Genomic DNA, 22,760 nt, shown 5'->3' on the forward strand with positions numbered 1-22,760 from the left:
TTTGTACAATAAAATGTTGTAAATACAATTTTTTAGATGTAAAAAGTATGATGTTCCTGTATAATTAATGGTAAAAAGAAAAGTACACTGTTTCAAAAGAGAGAACATTTTTACTTGTTTCAGTAAATTATTGTTAAAATTACAGTAAAAAAAAAAAAAAAAACATTAATCGTACATTCCCACAATTCCCTGCATGACTCATCATATTTCATGATATTTTATGGGAATAGTTATGTTTCTTCATATCAGTTACATACATCGTTATATTTGATGTAGTTTAGTTACTGCATTATTTAAATTTCACATCTTACCCTGATGGTGTTTAGTGTTTGTGTGAGTGCAACTGAGCACTGTCTAAACATGTGTATTGTTCATTGCTCATGGAAGAGCCTCTTCTGTCATTTTTAAGGTGATTAAAAATACCTTACACAGCTGCCAGTTTTTGGTGGGAGGTTTTAGGTAAAAACAACAGGATTTGTTTTCTTTTTTTCAAAATGTTTATATATCTTAAACACTTTCATTAAACAAATCTGAAAAACAAAAATGTCTCATGTGTATTTTGATAGTCTTGACAAAGAAAGTTTGGTTACTGTACTAAAAATTATGTGGTATTTAAAAATTATAATCTATCACTCCTTGGTCAGAAATGAGCCTTAGATGGTTTGGTGGTATTATCTGTTTTCATATTACTCATGTAATGCCAATGTTACCACCGAATGTTTCAAAATGTAACCATATTAATTAGCAAGGTCATTAATATACATGTGAAATATTTTTATTTGTTTGTTTTAAATAATAAAACAATTTGACATCCTGTTGTAGCGCTTACTAAATAATTAGTTTTGAGTCTTTAATCTGAGTCTTTTCATTGTCAAGCAAAATGGCACTAAACTATGCACAAGGCATACAATTCTTAATTATATTCACATGACTGCAAAACTATTTTAACATTGGAATTTAAATTTGAAATAAATTGCCATCAGAGGTTAAACAGAAATATATTGAATTACATTTGAAATAACACGGGCATATCAAATATTATAAAATAAATTCCTTAATTTCCCCTGTTAAAACAGTATATTTTCATTTGCAGGAAGAATAGAAAATATTGTATTACCTAATATGTCATTTGAGCAAAAAACTACAACATTCACACATGACAAGATTCAACCCATCACACTCTTGAATTCTTTGATTAAAGTTCACCTCCCCATATTAAATGGATGGCTTTGTAATGCTATTTAGTGTGTAACCTTAACCTCCTCAGATTCCAGGTTAAACTGGTCACAGTCCCCTACAGTACTATTATACTTGGGACAGATGAATTCAACAGGAGGTATGCCATGCAGTCTTCGTCCACTTCCTCTTTGTCTGAAAGGGGCAAACCTCAACCATTTCTTCACTACATCAGCAAACTGGTGGTGTGTGGCTTCCTTTCCTACAGGTGTCCTCTTTAAAGCACCTGTGGAGAAAAGAAAAACAGTGACACCTCCAAACTTTTTGTTTGATCATACTGTAGCATTGTTTGATATCTAAAAATCTGGTCTTGACTATTAAAACTTTGTCTCTTAAAAAAAAATAAATGTTAATTTGAAAGACTGCTTACGAAATAAAACACCCTGCAGTCTGGTGTTTCTGAAGCTTCTTTTTTGTCCCCTACCAACCCAGTTGAGCTCTGAGCCCAAGCTGAAAGAGAGAACAGTGTGCATAAGTCGTCGGACTGCATCATCTATCGTGGCTCCGCCCATACGTGAGAGGTGTGACACCTATGGAAAATCCAAATATGAATAAAAACACAAAACAGAGATATGGTCCATAGTCTCAAAATTGTGTTTTTTCAAATGCTTCCTTCAAAATGGAACAAAAGAAAAATTACATTTTTTTTTAAATTACATCATTTATATAATATACTAATTATTTTGGGCTCAGATGCAGAACAGTACTACCTCCATGTGTTACATTAATAACACTACACTTACAGTACTGAAATAAATATTTACAAAAAAATATAAAAAATTCTCAAATGCTACCATTCTCCTTTGTGCTTCAGCATTTTCTAGATGTCGTTCCGTTTCATCAAGCTGTTCCATTGTGTGTAGCGGCAGATCAATGTCAAGCACCTCCTCCTCTTCTTCACACACCTGTCCATAAACCCTGGCCTGTAGGTCTTTCAGCACTGCCCACTGCCTCTGTTGTTCCTCCTTGATCTCAATAAGGAGGGATATGATTTTTCTATGGGCTTCTGCCTCTGCATTTGTAAAAAAAACAAAAACTTTAGTAATAACTTACAAAAACTAAATAAATTAAGCAGTGATATAAACTGCATCAGTTCCATCAGTATGCAGGGGTCACTGCGCCAACTTCCGTTATGATGATTCAGAAATGTATCACTTGTGTCATTAGGTAATTGAGCAAATGAGAAAAATAATACTTAGAAATACTTTTTTAGGTGAAAAGGAAAACAACTTTCTTAGTAACTAGAACCACTAGATTTGTAAAAGAACAAATAAACGTTTAATTATTGACATTACTCTTTTGAGGTATTTTAGTGTGTTATGAATCCCTACCAAACCATTTTATACGTAGTTGCATTCACTTATTATTTAAAAGGTTATAAAAACACATCTTCATGAGATATATACAATGTTTTATCACTACAGCCGTGGCCAAAAGTATTGGCAGTGACATACATTTTGTGTTTCGCAAAGTTTTCTGCTTCAGTTGTTGTGGTGTTGATTTTACATTGTTTCTAGAATATTATGCAGAGTGATCAGATGCATTTTAAATAATTGCAAAAAAGCTTCAAATGGCCAAAAAAAAAAAAAAAGTACTTTCAAAAACCCAAATTTCACTGTTTTTTGGCTCTTGCACAAAATAACCAGCTAACATCAATTCACTAATCATATCACAGCACCTGGGAAAGTGTGAACGAATACTAGTCAGTCTGATTGGATTAAAAGAACAGACTGATTGCTATAAAAGGAGGGAAGAAGTGCTTCCAATCATTGTGTTCTTGTTAGCAGTGGTTACCTCTAAAGAAAGATGTGCAGCCATCATTGATTTGCATCAAAATGGCCTCACATATAAGGAAATTGCTGCAAAGAATATTGCACCTGAAAGAACCATTTACCGGATCATCAAGAACTTCAAGGAGAGAGGTTCAACTGCAGTGAAGAAGGCTTCAGGACGTCCCAGAGTGTCCAGGAAGCACCAGGACTGTCTCCTCCTGAGACATGATCTGTGCATTTTCCAGCATGATGGAGCACCATGTCACAAGGCAAGAGTAATGATGAAGTGGCTCGGAGATCATTACATTTAAATTTTGGATCCGTGGCCAGGCAACTCCCCGGATCTTAATCCCATAGAGAACCTGTGGTCAATCCTCAAAAGGTGAGTGGACAAACAGAAGCCATAAATTGTGGTCAACTCCGAGCACAAATAAGTCAAGAATGGATTGCCATCAGTCTGGATTTGGCCCAGAAGCTGATATCCAGCATGCCAGAGCGAACTGCAGAGGATATGAAGAACAAGGATCAACATTGTAAATACTGACTCTTTGCATATATTGAATGTTTTGCCATCGAAATGCTTATCATTGTTTTCCATTATACCATAGAATCATGTGAAAAAATTATCTACAAATACTGAAGCAGCAAACTTTGCAAAACACAAAATTTATGTCACTGCCAATACTTTTGGCCACAGCTGTATGTTAATGAAGCCTACACACGTGTCAGAGACAGACAGTTCACAAATAACAGGGTGCACATTTATTTACCTTTTGCAACTATACAAGTCACATTTTGCTCATAAACTCAGCAAAAAAAGAAACGTCCTCTTACTTTCAACTGCTTTTATTTCAAATTAACATGTGTAAATATTTATATGAACATAAAAAGATTAAAAAAACTAAGACATAAACTGAACAAGTTTTGCAGACATGTGACTAACAAAAATGGAACAATGTGTCCCTGAACAAAAGGGACAAAAAAAATAAATAAAAAAAAACAGTCAGTATCTGGTGTGGCCACCAGCTGCATTAAGTACTGCAATGCATCTCCTCCTCATGGACTGCACCAGATTTGCCAGATCTTGTTTTGAGATGTTACACAACACTTCCACAAAGGCACTTACAAGTTCCCAGACATTTCTGGGGGGAAAAGACCCTAGCCCTCACCCTCCGATCCAACAGGTCCCAGAAGTGCTCAATGGGACTGAGATCAGAGCTCTTCGCTGGCCATGTCAGAACACTGACATTCCTTTCTTGCAGGAAATCACGCACAAAACAAGCAGTATGGCTGGTTTTATTGTCATGCTGGAGGGTCATGTCAGGATGAGCCTGCAGGAAGGGTAACACATGAGGGAAGGGAACGTCTTCCCTGTAATGCACAGTGTTGAGATTGATACAATGACTACAAGCTCAGTTCGATGATGCTGTGAAACACCGCCCCAGACCAGGACCCTCCACCTCCAAATCTATGGCACTCCACAGTACAGGCCTCAGTGTAACAATCATTCCTTCGACAATAAACGTGAATCCGACCATCAATCCTGGTGAGAACAAACAACGACTCGTCTGTGAAGAGCACTTTTTGCCAGTCCTGTCTGGTCCAGTGAAGTTGAGTTTGTGCCCATAGGCGACGTTGTTGCGGTGATGACTGGTAAGGCCCTGCCTTACAACAGGCCTACAAGCACTCAGTCCAGCCTCTCTCAGCCTATTGTGGACATTCTGAGCACCGATAGAGGGATTGGGCATTCCTGGTGTAACTCGGGCAGCTGCTGTTGCCATCCTGTACCTGTCCTGCAGGTGTGATATTCGGATATACTGATCCTGTGCAGGTGTTGTTACACGTGGTCTGCCACTGCAAGAATGATCAGCTGTCCTTCATGTCTCCCTGTAGTGCTGTCTTAAGCGTCTCACATTACGGACATTGCAATTGCCCTGGTCACATCTGCAGTCCTCATGCCTACATGAAGCATGCTTAACCCATTTAAGCCCACCGGCAACTATAGCTGCCGCAGTGTATAGTTGTCATTTTCCTTTTGTAAGTATTTTTCTAGATGCTATCCATGTTTTATATCTCAATGACTTGCAAGCAAACAACCAAATAAAGGATTTTAAGAAAAAAAAAAAATGGTGTTCACTTCCTTCCTGTCACATAATGCTGTCTACTTCCTACCCCTACTTCCAGGAAGCATGGCAAAATAAAACCCTCCCAATAAAAGGTAATTTTCATGTTACTAATAAGTATTTTTTGTTGACATATATATAAATCTACATAATCATGAAGGTCTCTAGAATCACCCAAACGAAACAAATCTTACAAGAGATCTATAGTGTCTTGTATACTTAGTCAAAAGTCCAAGCGGCAACAGTAGTTGCAGGCGGGCAAATGCCTTGTAAGTACAAATATCATGGGGAATAGGTTAATAAATCAAGGTTATTAGTCTTGTTTAGTGCTTTTTGCTTTTATAATAGCCCACCTAAACATAACATAAAGCATGGGATTAATTGCTGTAGTTTATCTTTTTCAACCTTTTATGATATTATGTCCTGTAAGGGGCAAAATATTGAGACCCCTTCATCCAGTTTGGATGCATTTCATTCTAATCGGTGAAGGACCCTAATACTTTTTATGTCTAGTAGCTTATGATTCCATTATAATGTTTAAATTCAGACAAGTAAAGAGTTCACATTTACATTATTTTATGAAATCACCTACAGTATAAAGACCTACAAGGCACATATGGGAGGTGTTGACCTGCACGACCAATGTGTAAACCGTTACCGGATTGGCATCTGATCAAAGAAGTGGTGGTGGCCATGCTACAGCGGGCACTCAATAGTGCTATGGTCAATGCCTGGTGTTATTACAGGTACATGGAGGTGTAATGGGAAGTGGGAGGTGATGCTGCAGGGTGGCATGTTGGAAGGATGGGGTCTAAATGTTAGGTGGCATGACACAAAATCAAAACATGTATATATAAATTTATTTCATTCATTCAAAACCCACCCATTGAAAATGCATTCATTCATTCATTCATACCAGTCATGAAAAGAGGGAGACAGAGATCTCCTCTCATTCCAAAGTCTGGTTGCCCAGAGTCTTCTCCAGCCCCATGGGATGAGGCCAAAGGGGCATGGAAGAAGGTCAGTGATGGGCTCTGCAATATGTGAGGCTGCCAGGTTTGACAACTTGAACCACTGGCCCCACAACACAGGAAGAAAGTACATGAGGTGTTGAAAATGTGATGGATGCACTCCCTTTGCATGTGAGAAATGTGGTGTTGCTTTGCATGTTGAGTGCTTCAAGGTCTTTCATGTGAACCACTAAAACTCTACCCAGGAGGGAGAAAGAGGGATATCAAGAAGGACACGTATGACATAACTTCCCATTCCGAATGTCTTTTGAAATAAATTGCCTGTATGCACTGACGTTATTTTTTCTTCATTCTATTTATTTTCATTTAACTTTTTGATACACAATGCCCTGTTGGGGCAACTTAATGTCTGCACTTTGTTCTGCACTATGTTCCACCACTTTAAGTAAATGGGTTTGTTGATGACTGTTTATATCCCCATTTATTCAAGATCATTTGGACATTTTAATAATTTATTTTCAAAAGAGATTATAAACTAGAGGCAGCTTTTTTGGGGGGTTTGCGGTGAATGTTTTTACACTTTTACACTTAATAAATTTGTTAATGAAGAAAGATTGATTTGTTGAAAGCAGTTATTTTGAGTAAGATGCCAAATGTTCTCCTCCTATTCAAATTTGACATTGAAGGCGTGCATACAACATATTTGCCCACCGGCAACTATAGTTGCCGCACATTCAAATATGATTTTCAAGAAGAAGAAAAAACACCTGGGGAAAATAAATGCAGAACGTGTTCATATAGGAGACTATCACATTTACGCATTTGGCAGACGCTTTTACACAAAGCAACTTGCAGTGCACTTATTACAGGGACAATCCCCCCGGAGCAACCTGGAGTTAAGTGCCTTGCTCAAGGACACAATGGTGGTGGCTGTGGGGATGGAACCAACGACCTTCTGATTAACTGTTGTGTGCATTAGCACTATGCCACCACCTCTCCTATAAACATGTATATCTATCACATGACTATATGCATGAAACCATTCAGAACAATTTGGGCACAAATGGGTTAAGGCATATTCACACAGATGAGTAGGGAACCTGGGCATCTTTCTTTTCGTGTTTTACAGAGTCAGTAGGAAGGTCTCTTTAGTGTCCCACGTTTTTATAACTGTGACATTAATTGCCTACTGGCTGTGAGCTGTTAGTGTCTTAAGGACCGTTCCACAGCTGCATGTTCATTAATTGTTTATGGTTCATTGAAAAAGCATGAAAAACATTGTTTAAACACTTTACAATAAAGATCTGTAAAGTTTTTTGGACTTTTACAAAATTACCTTTATAATACAGTGTCCTGAAAAACGGACGTTTCTATTTTTGCTGAAGTTATATAAAATGCAATATTACGTGTTTCATGTTTCAGGTATAGGTAAACTCCAAATTAGATTTCCTTTTCTAAATTTTTATTGCTGGAGTTATGGAGTAAATTTTATCAGAAGTTGTTTTATTGAAAACCACTTTCCCTTAGCTTTTATATCTTAAATAGGGCATTCAGCATGCTTATTTACATCTACTGTATGAAGCATTTATTAAATATTAACTGCATGAAAATCCATCATAAACTGGTGGCTTTGTTTTGGAACATGGCAGCTGGTTTAATTTAATCATGCATTCAGCATTTTATTATGATAGAAGAAAAGTGAGTAAAAAAGGTTCGCCTCAGTGCAAACGTGATCCTCTTCACTGCCTACCTGATAAAGACCCATCCTCGCGTATGAACTTCCCCGCTACTCCTGCAGGACTGTAGGACTCTGAATCCGCGCTGAAGTTCACCTCGTCCCGCCCCGGTATGATGTCCTCTGCACCTTTGCTCAACTCGTCTGGTATAGGGGGCATATCCTCAAATACAGTTGAGCGCCTCTGTTGTTGTAGTGTCTCTAGTGCCATGTCCGTTTTGTTTTTGTTCACTGAACCCTCTGCTCGTCGGTTTATGGCCCAACTCGCGCGACTGCCATTGTTTGGGTCCATTTGTTTGGGTGCGTTTATTAATCTACAAATAGCACTTTATGCCAGATTGGATCACTAAACGTGCTCTTCTACATATACACTGCGAAATATGCGAGAAAAAGGCGGAAATGGTTATCAAACTATCCCGAGCTAGCGCAAAATATCACATTGCCGCAACGTCACAGCAACGTTAGCAGAACGTTGAGAGTTTGGAAATGAACTACAATATCCACAAGCCCAGCGAGCCGATTACGTCATTGATAAGCGATTACATACGCGCAGTTAGAAAATAGTATCGTTATAGCTTATTTTGTTGTACTACTAAGTAAATTTAAAGTTAATATGAATTTCAATAGTTTCACATTTCAAATTTAATAATTATGATCCTTGTTTTAATTTCAGTGTATATTAACTTCGTAAATTGATCAATGTGCACAGTAGGCTACTATACTATATTATTTGGGTTATTAATAGGATTTGGGTTAAATATAGACTAGTAATTAGTACATTTATATAAAGTAACTTTATATAAAAGCGATATAATGAATTTAGATTTTTGTGTGTTTGCTTGTGGTTGAAATGGTAAAAAGAGAACAATAACTCTTACCTCATCAAAGATCATTTTAATTATGCTCAACTAGCAAAACACGTACTCTAATATACACCTGAACAAAATAATTTAGTACATAAAGCCAACCAATATTCGTTCTTATGATTTCTGAAATGCAGAAGACATCTGTTACTCTGAGTGAAATATACACTAATAATAATTATAATAATAATAAAAAATTGGTCTATTTTTAAGATTTACACATTTCAAATTTATAACAAATGTCATCAAATTGAATTGAGTAATCTTTAAAAAATATATATATTTTAAGTTTTATTAATTTAATTTAGTTAAACATTAAACAGTTAAATGGAATTTTGTTATGAAATTGAAATGTGTAAATCTTAAAAATAGGCTAAAATATAATTTTTTTGTGTACTTCATGCTGTCATTGATGAATCAAAAGCCCATCAGTTTTCCTTTGAAAAAAAAAACAAAACAAAATGCAATAATCTAAGAAGTCTAATTACACAGCTGTCTGTCCAGTGCTCAACAATATCTATTAGTCATGAACATAAATCATTATTTATAATAAAATATCCCATGCGAGTTTGCAAACCAAGGTTATTGAATCAAACCTCAACACAACAACAAAACGAAACAAATAAAAGACTTAAACATTGTACAGAATCTATGAAAAATTGTCAACAGACAAAAAAAAAGACATTTTCAGGTATGTATATTTTATATACATCAGCAATGCATCACCCTGTATGAGTCACATTTCTGTTTCAAACATGTCAAAATCCATGAAGTCATCAGCAGACAAGTACATTTGAGGGGAAACTTGTTTAGTTATGGGTTAATTGGTTGTGCGACGCGTGACCTCTTCATTATTATTATTATTGTTGTTATTATTATTTATGCATATAAACAAATGCCATCACTTTCATTTTCAGAAGTGATGACCAAATAGCAGTGGTAATCTTTGAATCTGTAGACTTGTTTTCCAGCCTTTAGTATATGGCTGGTATTGAAACCTTAAACACTGCATTCATTTTTCAGAATATCTCCCAATCATAAATTTTGAACATTTTGGAGAGTTGCAGTGAAAGACAATTTGTTGCACTTTTAACTACCAATAATATAAAGCATAGAGTCCACAAACTTCTTCAAAACTTGCTGAAATGTAGAAGTAACAAACTGTATGACTCAAAGAATGTGATGTGGTATGTTTAGGATTTACAAGAAAAGATACAAACACAGTAATTAATCTAAACATTATTGCATTTAATAAAAGAAATGTTTAATTAAACCCTGCTTTCCTCACACACTCCTACCCTGCTTTTAGAAAAAAAAAAAATAAACTAACAATATTCAGCATCCAAACAAAGCCCCGTACTGTACACTCTACTTATGTTATACCCAGCTTATATTTATCAGAAACAGCACATTACTCAATTCCTAGACCTGCTGTTGTATTTTTGGTAAGTAAATTAAGTATATCCATTTTCTTAGTGATCTGCTCTAGAGATGGAATTTTTATATCTAATATAATCTCTGTCAACCCATGGAAACATTGTCTTTCTTTTTAACATTAGTGATAAAATAATTTCTGTATAAACCGTGACCTTTCACTTTAAACATGCTAAAAGTACTCAGAACTTCAACAGTAAGCTGACAAATAAAAAAATTAAAAATGAGCTAAAGAATAAATATGCTGAATCACTTGAAGCACATCCTACAGACTTTAAAAAGCAGAAAACATTTCTAAACATTTTGCTTTACAAAAATACAAAGTTTCTTTATGTTCAAAATACTTTTGCCGCAATACTCTAAGATATGTTTCTATTGCACCTAAATTCTATTCTTAAAATATGACACAATAAGACACCCAATATCACCCAGTGCATAAATCGCAAATTTCCCTGCAGTGTGCCTTTAGACGAGGAATGCTGCATGAAGTTGCTAACTAGACTAAAACAGTCCATCTAATCAATACTTTTTCAGCTCACTGAAAACCTCTATGAGGAGAGAGAATAAATAGGCTTGAAAGTCCACACATCCACATATTGTGTCACAGTTAAAAGCATACAGCTGTGATGCATTGTGGTGCTGTCTATTTGAGATCCCCAGAACCAAAGGCATCCTTTAAAAAGTATTTAAGAAATGAGCCCCAGTGACTTTCAGACAGACACAAAAGCACAAAGAACTTCTGAAATCCATATTATTAACTGTATCCTTTAACATAATCTGTGTTCTGTCAAGAGGATTCATTGAAGAAAAAATAAAAACATTCATAAAGATTAGAGTGGTGTGCTAACAGAAAATGACTTGACCTCATTTAGAGCAAGCTTCCATAGGCTCTTTTTGATATACAGCTAAGGTTTTACTTACACAGAACTGTTGAAACAGTCTTATCAACATTACATAGACGTTAGCTTCATTTTACCAGGACGCGTTCCTGCTAATCAGCTTCTTAGGTTTGTGGCTCGCTCAGTTCATCCACTTTAAATAGGGATTGGGCCGGTCTTAAATGTCAGAACAGTTAAGTATAAAATATATCTATGTATTTATATTTTTTCTTACTTGCCTACCAAAGATTGTGTTAAAAAATCACTACAATTACTTCTAATGTCATGTCACACATGTATCAAATAGTAGAAACGGTTTTACGTATGAAGTCAAAGGTGCATCTAAAAGGGTGCATAATTCCTAGAGTTGCAGGAGAAAGAATCCAGTAGTAAAGGCGGATACACAAAGCTCTAAAGGACAAGAACAGTCTCTTCTTTGGGACAGCTGTGGGTTGGTTTTGTTTCAGTAAGTCATAGGAAATTATGAGCATAAATAGTTTACAATAAATTATTAAATAAATCTTTCTCTGTTTCAATATATACAGAGTGTTAGAGACAACAAAAAAAAAGTTCATAAACACATCTATAGGAACCCCCTATTTCACACAAGAATAATTAACATAAATATGTAACTGTTGGTAGTATGTCATAGCATCCACACAGGTGCAAACAAATGCCTATTTTCTTCCTAAAAGCAACAATTCCTAAATCGGGACAAAGTGGTGCAAAGCTCTTTTACTGAAAGTTGATCTGATATGATCTATTACAAACTTTGTCACCTTTATTCCCTCTTCTGCAAAGTAAACATATTCTCCTCTGTGATATGAAGGTTGAAAGTAGTGACTTGAATAATGCCCAAATAAAATAGAGGATTCTCCATTTGCCTGGTCTGCCACTTAAGCATTGTTCACAAGTATTTACTATAGGTCACCAGAACCTTTCAGCACAAAATAATTTCCCTAATGAATCTTCATAAATCTATAAATTTTCCAACATTTATAATAATAAGTCCAGCCTTTTTTTCTGTCAATTAGCAGCTAATAAAACAAATATCATCATAAAATACATTTAAATCATATATTTTTTTTAAATGTTATATGCAAAATATTTGAAAAACAAAAGTATTCACATCAAACCAGGCAGTAGTCATCTTTTAAAAATTTTCCGTCCATTCAGAAGTGTCTACATCAACAGGACACGCAAATGCTCCATTCTCTTCTCTGTTGTAAAAAACACCACAGACCCAGAGATTCCATCCATATTGCACCCATTAGAAAGAAAAAAGAGAGGAACAACTAGATCAGTAAATAAATATTCCTTCAGAACGACAACCGATCTGCCTTTGACGGAGGACTTGGGCAATCGTCCTCACAAGGTCAAAGAAGGAGTGTCGAGAAAAGACATGATCTTATTCCTCGCGGCAGGTGGGCAGATTGACAAAGGTGAATATGTTGAACTCGATGAGGATGGAGAAGCATAGGAAGACAGCATACATCAGCAAACATATGAAACCCAACCGCTTGTCTAATTTCCACTTATTCAGATGTACGGCAAGAACCTGAGAGAGAAAGAAAGGATGGTGAGTTTAGAGTTGAAATTACTTTCTTGCTTTGCATTAAGAAAAAAGTATTGTTCAAGTAATTGCTAGACATACTGTGAGAAACACTGATGCCAGCAGCAACCCAACAGAGAAAATGAGGCCTTTGCTGTTCAGGTGAATCTGAGCAGAACACAATAAAAAAGTATATTCGAATTTATACAAATACATTTAGCTGGAAAATTAGTTCAAACAAAGCCCTGTTTATCTTACTGAGACAGAGAAAGCTGTTGCCATGCTCTAAGCACACAACATATGTGTTTAATTTAGGCCAGAGATGGACAAACATGTACTGTACTGAACACAACACTGTGAGTACCCTATATTCTCTTTTTCTCTAAATACCTTCTTTCAACTTTCACTTGTTTTTCCACTTGTGTTAATTCAAATGTTGCTAACAAAAACATTATTACTTCATATACTTCATATAAATTATAATTTACTGATCTCTTTTGAATTGTACAGTTGGAAGACTTAGTAGGTCTTACCTAATTGGGTTTAAACTCTTTCGGATAGACATTACTAACAAAATGTTACTTAATGTTATTGCAAAGAAAACGTCTACAAATAATATGAAAATAAACAGCACTGATTCAGTGTAAATGCGTTTGAGCATTTACAATGTGTTTTATTAAACATGAAGGGGAAAATAATGGCATTTTCAACTTACTGTGGAGCCATAGTTTATTGCCAAAGTCTGCAGGGTCCAGGGCAGACCAAGCCCAATAAGGATATCAAACACATTACTGCCAATGGAGTTGGACACTGCCATGTCACCCATCCCTGAAATTATTTTTAAAATGAGAATCATCATGAATGCTGAAGAATTTAGACCATCAGTATGTACTAATGATTTAAAGCTGATACATGTACCTTTTTCAATGTTAACACACTAGTGGTGCCAAAATTACACGAGGCTTTAATTTTTTATTGGGGGAGCAGGTTTAAACAAAGATAATAGCAAATCCTCACAACAGACAAAGTGTCCCCAGATCTCTTCACTCGTTTCTTACAGTACAGGGCACTAGAGGTTTGTAGAGAGGTATTTATTTCTTCCATATCGTTTCCATTTTACAAACACTTTAGCGTGATGATATCAATAAAACACAACCACATGCCTGTCATAAGACACCTGACCAAGCCTCAGAATTCAATCTAACAGACACTGTTTCAAAATAAGCTGGTCCTACCTTGCCGTGCCACAATAAGGCTTGCCAAACAGTCAGGAACGCTGGTGCCAGCAGCCAAGAAAGTGATACCCATGATGACATCAGGGATGCCCATTGTGTAACCAATCACTGTGACCTGTCATGAGAATGTCAATTGGCTACAGAACATTTCTTAAACGTAATTAACGAAAAAACATGCACATGAGAATTAGAGGTTATTTTTTGTGTGGCAAGCCACAGGGCACTCTTACCATCCACACCATGATGTAAGAGAAGGAAGCGATCCAGAGGGTGGAGTTGATGAATGAGACCATATACCAGCGCTCCCAGCGAGGCACAGCACAGTTGGGCACGGTGAAGAACAACAGCAGACTAAGTGGCCAGGCCAGCAGCCACATTAGCTTATCCAAGCACCCACCTAAGATTACAACATTTGAATCATTTGTTTAACTGGATGCGCTTGAGGGCCCAGATTTAATATTAGACATAAAAAAAACGACCCAATGCATTCTCTACTGCATAGTTTGATTGGAGATAGCCTTTGACCACAACAAAAGACCATTTTCTCCTCCCTTTTAAAAGTTGATAAGCCTATTTATTTTGCTATCCCAACTATGCATGATTAAATGGTTAGTTGCATTTTATTATTGTGGAGCGGAGGGGGCGGGGCCGGGCTGGAACGTCGCACGCCCGGTCCCCAATCGGCCCGATGGGACGCGCGAGGGATAAGGGCGGCCGGTGACAACGGTTCGAGAGAGACAGAATTATGGGCATTAAGTTTTCATTAAATTATTATTTATATTGACAAGCCGGTTCTCGCCCCTCCTTGCCCATCTTAACCCCCTTACAATTATGTTCATTAAGCAAGATCACAAGATTATAATATCAAACATTTGAGTTATTTGTCTTTAAGCACAGTGCTTCTCAACTGGATTTGTTTCAGGACTCAAGATTTTACATTGGAATTAATATGGTGACCGAAAACAGTTCCAAAATTGTTTATCATAAAATCACACATTGAAATGTAATAATATTATCATGAGGCTAAACATTATGGAAATTATTTAATTACATGTTTGGTTTCTACAATGCCTCTTGAATTTGAATAGGTTCATGCTCTTGGGAGCCAATTCAAAAAACAAATTGTGGTTACATAAACTATGTTTGTCCTCATTGCAACTGACCCATATTTAAGGTAGTCATATTTTAGTTTACCTCACATAGGTTTGTTCATGGTTTTTGAGGATATCTACCTGGTTCATTACAGTTAGATTTAGGGGTAGGGTTAGAGTTGGGTCATAGTTTCTCCAACCAATCAGGTAGCGCTTTCCTGATAAATATTACTGTTCAATCAGGTATCGATTGCTCATGAATATAAATAACTCTTAGATCTGTAATCTGTTTTTAAATTTCTGAATACCTGATGCTACTTTTAGGAACTTTAAGCACTGTTTTCTTAATTTGTTTCTTTCCTGAAGAATTACTTGAGATCTTGATACAGTGTTTACATAAATAACAAATTATTTAGTACAGTTGAAGTTATAAGTTTACATATACCTTAGCCAAACATATTTAAACCCAGTTTTCTTTTACTATTTCTGACATTTAATCGTAGAAAACATTCCATCTTAGTTCAGTTAGGATCACTACTTTATTTTAAGAATGTGAAATGTCAGAATAATAGTAGTAGTTAATAGTTCTTTCAGTTTTTATTTCTTTCATCACATTCCCAGTGGGTCAGAAGTTTAATCACACTTTGTTAATATTTGGTAGCATTACCTTAAAATTGTTTAACTTGGGTCAAATTCTTTGGGTAGCCTTCCACAAGCTTCTCGCAATAAGTTGCTGGAATTTTGGCCCATTCCTCCAGACAGAACTGGTGTTATGGAGTCAGGTTTTTAGGCCTCCTTGCTTGCACAAGCTGTTTCAGTTCTGCCCACAAATTTTTTTATTGGACTGATGTCAGGACTCGTTTTACTGTGGATATAGATACTTGTCTACCTGTTTCCTCCAGCATTTTCACAAGGTATTTTGCTGTTGTTCTAGGACTGATTTGCACTTTTCACACCAAACTACGTTCATCTCTAGGAGAAAGAATGCGTCTTGTTCCTGAGTGGTATGCTGCGTGATCCCATGGTGTTTATACTATTGTTTGTACACATGAACGTGGTACCTTCAGGTGTATGGAAATTGCTCCCAAGGATGAACCAGACTTGTGGAGGTCCACAATTAGAGGTCTTGGCTAATTTCTTTTGATTTTCCCATGATGTCAAGCAAAGAGGCACTAAGTTTGAAGGTAGGCCTTAAAATACATCCACATGTACACCTCCAATTCAGTACACCACCTATCAGAAGCTAATTGTTTAATTGTCTAAAGACTAAACATAATTTTCTGGATTTTTCCAAGCTGCTTAAAGGCACAGTTAACTTAGTGTATGTAAACTTCTGACCCACTGGAATTGTGATATGGTCAATTAAAAGTGAAACAATCTGTGTGTAAACAATTGTTGGAAAAATTACTCTTGTCACGCACAAAGTAGATGTCCTAAATGACTTGCCAAATGTAGTTTGATAATATTAAATCTGTGGATTGGTTAAAAAAAATTATTTAATGATGTCAACCTAAGTGTATGTAAACTTCTTATTTCAACTGTAGTTTTGGTTTTGAGAATCCTACAATTTCACAGATATTTGTACAGTCTACTGAAATGTTGGTATCATAACACTACAAAGCTTACAAAGTATATTTAACAGATCTTACTGTAATAACATTATAATTAAATAGTTCTCATGCCATAGAAGTCTGAGCAAACCTGCTCTAAAAACATTTTGACGCCTAAACCCATTACAAGATGAGCCAATAGATTATTAAATATGTTAATGTTAAACGTTAATGTTAAAAAAACTTTAAATAGAGGAATTCACTCCAAGGGCATTTTCTGCCCTCACATTTTACATATCTGGCCATTTTTGTCACATTCAGTGGCCTTTTTGCCCTAATTGCTTGGTTATTTCAGACCCTGGTGCAATGCACAAGTCATCACTAATAAATGTACCGGGGCAGCGTAATGGATGGAAGGGTCCCTTGTTCTCATCTTCCTCTTCTTCCTCCTCATCGTTGTCATTGTTCTCATTTTCTGTGTCAGTGCCAGCTTCAGCCCCTCTACTGTCGTCCTCATGGTGAACTCCCTTTCGCCCATTCAGGCCTTTGTCTGGTCCTGCCAGCCCATTCTCCACCCCACGCTTCCCTGGGATATTCACTGTCACCTCTGAGTCCCCATTACTGAAATGACCATGTATCAGGCGCTGCCTCTGTAGACAAACAAACAACATTAATCTGAATATGCAAATAGAACAACAAACAATTCATTCTATAAAGCAGCTACAATGCAAGCCCCTCTGTAATCATTGAAAACAAAATTCCAAGATCAGAGGTCTTAAAGTTTTTCAGTCTTAGAACCCCTTGGTGGCTAGACAGACTGAGCAGGGACCCCGTTACATATTGTAGAAAAGTGAGTGTTGTATTTTAAGTGTATGTGGTGGTGGGTGCGTAGTCGAAAGTTCACCTGGAGAGAGAGAAAGCGGTAAGGGTGCACACACCTGAGCCTTATAATGTCTAACAACTGTTTCTAATTGCAATAAGCATTGGCGAGAGCGATATAAAGGGACCACGCCAGAGACGAGAGAGTGAGAGTGCTAAAAAGAGACTGTGTGTGAAACTGTGACCTAATGAGACTTGTGCTGAAAAGCGATCTTTAGTATGTTTCATTTAAAAGTCATACCTTTGAATTGAAGAACCCAGTTCTGTGTCCTCCTTTCCCTCTCTACGTCAAGTCTTTACAGTGTAATATACGTGTACATTATTATATAAAAATTTTACTTAATACATTTGTATGTGGTAATAACACTGAAACATTTAAGTGAACGTAATCTTCTTAACTTTAGCTTTTGTTAACTTAATTTAGTACTTTAAACTTAGGTTTGTTTTATTTACCTCTGTGATGAGCATTCGGGAGGCCATCGAGAGGCGTGTGCGAGGGGAGAAGTGGCTGGTGATCATGATTCTCATTCCGGCCTCAGAGAAGGTCAGCTGATGAGGGTATGCAGACAGAAGCTCATCCACCATCAGCACTGATGATTTCCTGTGGAAATTTGCTAAGAATGGCACAAAAACAATGTACATTTTGAGATGATGCACATGAAGCACATGTTCCAACCCCTATTGACCAATTCATTTCATTGACTTTTCCATTAAGTTCTATTAGTTAACATTTGTAAAAGCAAAATATTTTTACAGCATTTTTTTTATATTGTTAAATGTTGATTTATGAAAATAAATAAACAATTGTTCCTGTTAGTTCATAATGCATTTAACAAATGTTTTTTTTTTTTTTACACATTTATAACTTTTTAAATGTATTAGTATAAATTGAAATTAACATTAACCAAGATTAATAAGTGCTGTAAGAGTATTGTTCAATATAAGTTTGTTTTCCAGGGTTCCTGTAGATTTTTTTTAAATCAAATTTATAGTGCATCCGGAATGTATTTACAGCGCTTCACTTTTTCCACATTTTGTTATGTTACAGCCTTATTCCAAAATTGATTAAATTCATTATTTTCCTAAAAATTCTACAAACAATACCCCATAATGACAAGGTGAAAGAAGTTTGTTTGAAATCTTTGCAAATTTATTAAAAATAAAAACGATTTTTTTTTTTTTTTAAATCACATGTACATAAGTATTCACAGCCTTTGCTCAATACTTTGTTTGAAGCACCTTTGGCACCAAGTACAGCCTCAAGTCTTTTTGTATATGATGCTACAAGCTTGGCACACCTATTTTTGGGCAGTTTCTCCCATTCTTCTTTGCAGGATCTCTCAAGCTCCATCAGGTTGGATGGGGAGCATTGGTGCACAGCCATTTTCAGATCTCTTCAGAGATGTTCAATTGGGTTCAAGTATGGGCTCTGTCTGGGCCACTCAAGGACATTCACAGAGTTGTCCCGTAGCCACTCCTTTGTTATCTTGGCTGTGTGCTTAGGGTCGTTGTCCTATTGGAAGATGAACCTTCACTCCAGTCTGAGGTCCAGAGTGCTCTGGGGGTTTTCATCAAGGATGTCTCTGTACATTGCTGCATTCATCTTTCCCTCGATCCTGACTAATCTCCCAGTTCCTGCCACTGAAAAACATCCCCACAGTGTGACGCTGCCACCACCATGCTTCACTGTAGGGATGGTATTGGCCAGGATATGAGTGGTGCCTTGTTTCCTCCAGACATGATGCTTGCCATTCAGGCCAAGAGTTCAATCTTTGTTTCATTAGACCAGAGAATTTTGTTTCTCATGGTCTTAGAGTCCTTCAGGTGCCTTTTGGCAAACTCCAGACGGGCTGTCATGTGCCTTTTACTGAGGAGTGGCTTCCGTCTGGTCACTCTACCATACAGACATGATTGGTGGAGTGCTGCAGAGATGGTTGTTCTTCTGGAAGGTTCTCCTCTCTCCACAGAGAAATGCTGGAGCTCTGTCAGAGTGACCATCGGGTTCTTGGTCACCTCCCTGACTAAGGCCCTTCTCCCCCGATCGCTCAGTTTGGCCGGTCGGCCAGCTCTAGGAAAAGTCCTGGTGGTTCCAAACTTCTTCCATTTACGGATGATGGACTGTGCTCATTTGGAACTTCAATGCTGCAGAAATGTTTCTGTACCCTTCCCCAGATCTGTGCCTTGATACAATCCTGTCTCGGTGGTCTACAGACAATTCCTTGGACTTCATGGCTTGGTTTGTAACTCATCACATGAACTAAACATAAACATGACTAGACTTAAACATGGCTAGACATAAACACATCAATACTAGACAAAAGACAATGGCAAACATGAGGGCTTCAATACATGGACATGGGGAAACATAAGCCAATGAACAAACAGAACTCTAAACAAGATAATAAACTAAAACCAATGACAAACTAGAACTGATAAAGTAATCAAACAATGAACCAATGAAAACAAGACACATGAACATGGAGAGAAACAGGTAGATCACATGACAAGGAAACAGGAAAAAAACATGACATGAACTTTTCAAAATAAGAGACATGAAAAACAGGAACCAACAGAATAAACATGACATATCCCCCTCTAAGGGGCGGCTCCCGACACCCCAACACATGAAAAAAAACCACACATAAAACATGACTAAAGTCCAGAGATCTGTAGGGAGCCATGAGAGGCTCGAGGGACAGAGCCGATGGGGCTGAGGACCAAGGAGGAATAGGGGGCCTGGACCGTGGAGCGGAGGCAAGCCTGGACCATGGAGCGGAGGTGGGCCTGGACCGTGGAGTGGAGTCAGGCCTGGACCGTGGACCTAAGACATGGCATGGAGCACTCTGAGGATCGGCTGTTACATGGCATGGAGCAGACTGTGGTTCGGCTGTGACATGGCGACATCTGGGGCCTGACTGTGACATGGCATGGAGCAGACTGGGGTTCGGCTGTGACATGGCATGGAGAAGTCTGGGGCCTGAATGTGACATGGCATGGAGCAGACTGAGGTTCAGCTGTGACATGGCATAGAGCAGACTGAGGATCGGCTGTGACATGGCATGGAGCAGGCTGAGGCCCGGCTGTGACAAGGCATGGAGAAGTCTGGGGCCTGGCTGTGACGTGGCATGGAGCAGGCTGAGGCGTGGCTGTGACGTGGCATGGAGCAGGCTGAGGCATGGCTGAGGCGTGGCTGCGACGTGGCATGGAGCAGGCTGAGGCGTGGCTGCGACGTGGCATGGAGCAGGCTGAGGCGTGGCTGCGACGTGGCATGGAGCAGGCTGAGGCGTGACTGCGACGTGGCATGGAGCAGGCTCTGGCTTGGCTGCGACGTGGCATGGAGCAGGCTCTGGCTTGGCTGCGACGTGGCATGGAGCAGGCTCTGGCTTGGCTGCGACGTGGCCTGGAGCTGACTCTGGCTTGGCTGCGACGTGGCCATGATGTGAAACTCTGGCTCGGTGGCGGCCATGACATGAAACTCTGGCTCGGCGTCCGCCTCCCCCACAATGAACATGGAACCAGTGATTTGTAGGGTGAGGTAAATGTGATTTACTGGCATGGAGCAGACTGGGGTTCGGCTGTGACATGGCATGGAGAAGTCTGGGGCCTGAATGTGACGTGGCATGGAGCAGACTGAGGTTCAGCTGTGACGTGGCATGGAGCAGACTGAGAATCGGCTGTGACATGGCATGGAGCAGGCTGAGGCCCGGCTGTGACAAGGCATGGAGCAGACTGAGGTTCAGCTGTGACATGGCATGGAGCAGACTGAGGATCGGCTGTGACATGGCATGGAGCAGGCTGAGGCCCGGCTGTGACAAGGCATGGAGAAGTCTGGGGCCTGGCTCGGAGTCCGCCTCCCCCACAGTGAACATGGAACCAGTGATCTGTAGGGCGAGGTAAATATATTGAGCCATGTTGAGGGGACTGCGACAACTAGGCATTAAGGAAGAGGTTGGCTCAATTAGTCCAAAACAAAAAATGTCTTTGAGGCAACCTCATCGAAGTTCACCTGCCATGCCAGAGCACAAAAAATCCTCCACGTAATACTCCAGGGGTTGATTCCCTTGGCAAAAATGCAAGATCCGAATTGCTGGGTCCATAATAGGTGGTCTAGTATTCTGTAACGCTTGTAGCTGGCAATGACAAAGACGATGACGTGAATTGAAGAACCCAAGTGCATTTATAATCGTGAAAACCCTAACTCCAACACATGAACTAGTCTTAAACATGGCTAAATATACATACATCAATACTAGACAAGAGACAATGGCAAACATGAGGGCTTAAATACATGGACATGGGGAAACATAAGCCAATGAACAAACATAACTCTAAACAAGATAATAAACTAAAATCAATGACAAACTAGAACTGATAACTGATTATTATTTTTTTTAGGTAAATTAACAAAGGTTTCAAACAAACTTCTTTCACATTGTCATTATGGGGTATTGTTTGTAGAATTTTGAGGAAAATTATTAATTTAATCCATTTTGGAATAAGGCTGTAACATAACAAAATGTGGAAAAAGTGAAGCGCTGCGAATACTTTCCAGATGCACTGAGACATGTTAAGACCTTTTTCAAGACCAGAACAAATTCAATTTATACCATATTCCCATACAAATACAAACCAACACAATCTCAAAATAAATTATGTATCACAGACTTTTACTCAACATGGCCTTACCATTGCTTATCAGTAAAACAGGGTAGGCTATATACAAGTTTAAAATACATGTTTTCCACATCCTATATATCACATTAAAATACAAACTAGAGGTCGACCTATAATGGATTGTGTTGATTCGATAATGTGTTGAAAGAATTTGATCGGATTTGATTCATAGCGTGGAACTTTTAACTTTAAAGCACTTAACTTAAAAATAGACAGGGGACACTTATTATGAAATGATTGCGCTTCAATGCTTCTAGCTGCTCATTCAAACAAATAAGGGATATAAAATATGCACTCATACAATAATCTACAACATATTACAACATAAACAATTAAAAGTAAATATTGCCATATTTCATCTACACTACATCATCATCGTCATCAACAAGTGATCATTAGTGATCACTTGTCATACATTTCAGATATGGCTTAATGATTGTGAACTGCTCTGCAACAGCTAAAAACACTCACAAGCCCCCACGTGCTTGGAGAAAATACAACATTGAAGGATGCAGCGTATGCATTTATTAAATTTAATCATATTCTTTTGAAGACTGATAATCACATTAGGTGTCTTTCCACCCCCAAATGTAAGACCTCTTTAAATAAAAATTAAGACTTTTGTTGCAACATTTAAGATATTTAAGACTTTTTATGACCTTACATTTTGGAAAACTGAATATAAGACATTTTAAGACTTTTTAAGAATCTGCAGGTACTCTGTTTTATTAATGTAGTTAAACTTGAACCATGTGCGACCCTGTGTC

General features: G+C 37.9%; 2 protein-coding genes across 2 annotated transcripts in view; both read right to left on the reverse strand.

Moving 5' to 3' along the window:
• Window positions 1-64: 64 nt before the first annotated feature.
• LOC127661004 (uncharacterized) lies at window positions 65-8,297 on the reverse strand. Its single transcript, XM_052151527.1, has 4 exons — window positions 7,853-8,297; window positions 2,031-2,248; window positions 1,607-1,766; window positions 65-1,462 (listed from the first exon to the last, which is right to left on the reverse strand). Exons 1-4 carry the CDS (start codon window positions 8,127-8,129, stop codon window positions 1,242-1,244), a joined length of 876 nt encoding a protein of 291 aa, XP_052007487.1. The 5' UTR covers window positions 8,130-8,297; the 3' UTR covers window positions 65-1,241.
• A 423-nt stretch (window positions 8,298-8,720) lies between these two features.
• Window positions 8,721-22,760, reverse strand: part of LOC127660998 (sodium/potassium/calcium exchanger 3-like) — a 163,663-nt gene continuing 149,623 nt past the window's right edge. Inside the window, exons 11-17 of the mRNA XM_052151518.1 lie at window positions 17,773-17,933; window positions 16,835-17,090; window positions 14,030-14,196; window positions 13,800-13,914; window positions 13,280-13,392; window positions 12,667-12,732; window positions 8,721-12,570 (exon numbers count right to left, since the gene is read on the reverse strand). Of these exons, the coding sequence (XP_052007478.1) occupies window positions 12,421-12,570; window positions 12,667-12,732; window positions 13,280-13,392; window positions 13,800-13,914; window positions 14,030-14,196; window positions 16,835-17,090; window positions 17,773-17,933 (1,028 nt within the window). The 3' untranslated portion in view covers window positions 8,721-12,420. The remainder of the gene's footprint in view (window positions 12,571-12,666; window positions 12,733-13,279; window positions 13,393-13,799; window positions 13,915-14,029; window positions 14,197-16,834; window positions 17,091-17,772; window positions 17,934-22,760) is intronic.

Source organism: Xyrauchen texanus, chromosome 20, assembly GCF_025860055.1.
Source record: "Xyrauchen texanus isolate HMW12.3.18 chromosome 20, RBS_HiC_50CHRs, whole genome shotgun sequence".
NCBI classification, from domain to species: domain Eukaryota; kingdom Metazoa; phylum Chordata; class Actinopteri; order Cypriniformes; family Catostomidae; genus Xyrauchen; species Xyrauchen texanus.

Coding starts and splice junctions, on each gene's coding strand:
- LOC127661004 (XM_052151527.1), bottom strand. CDS start 8,129: ATGGACCCAAACAATGGCAGTCGCGCGAGTTGGGCCATAAACCGACGA. Junction 1,767..2,030: donor CTGAAGCACAAAGGAGAATG/GTAGCATTTGAG, acceptor GATTTTCCATAG/GTGTCACACCTCTCACGTAT. Junction 1,463..1,606: donor ACTGCAGGGTGTTTTATTTC/GTAAGCAGTCTT, acceptor TTTTCTCCACAG/GTGCTTTAAAGAGGACACCT.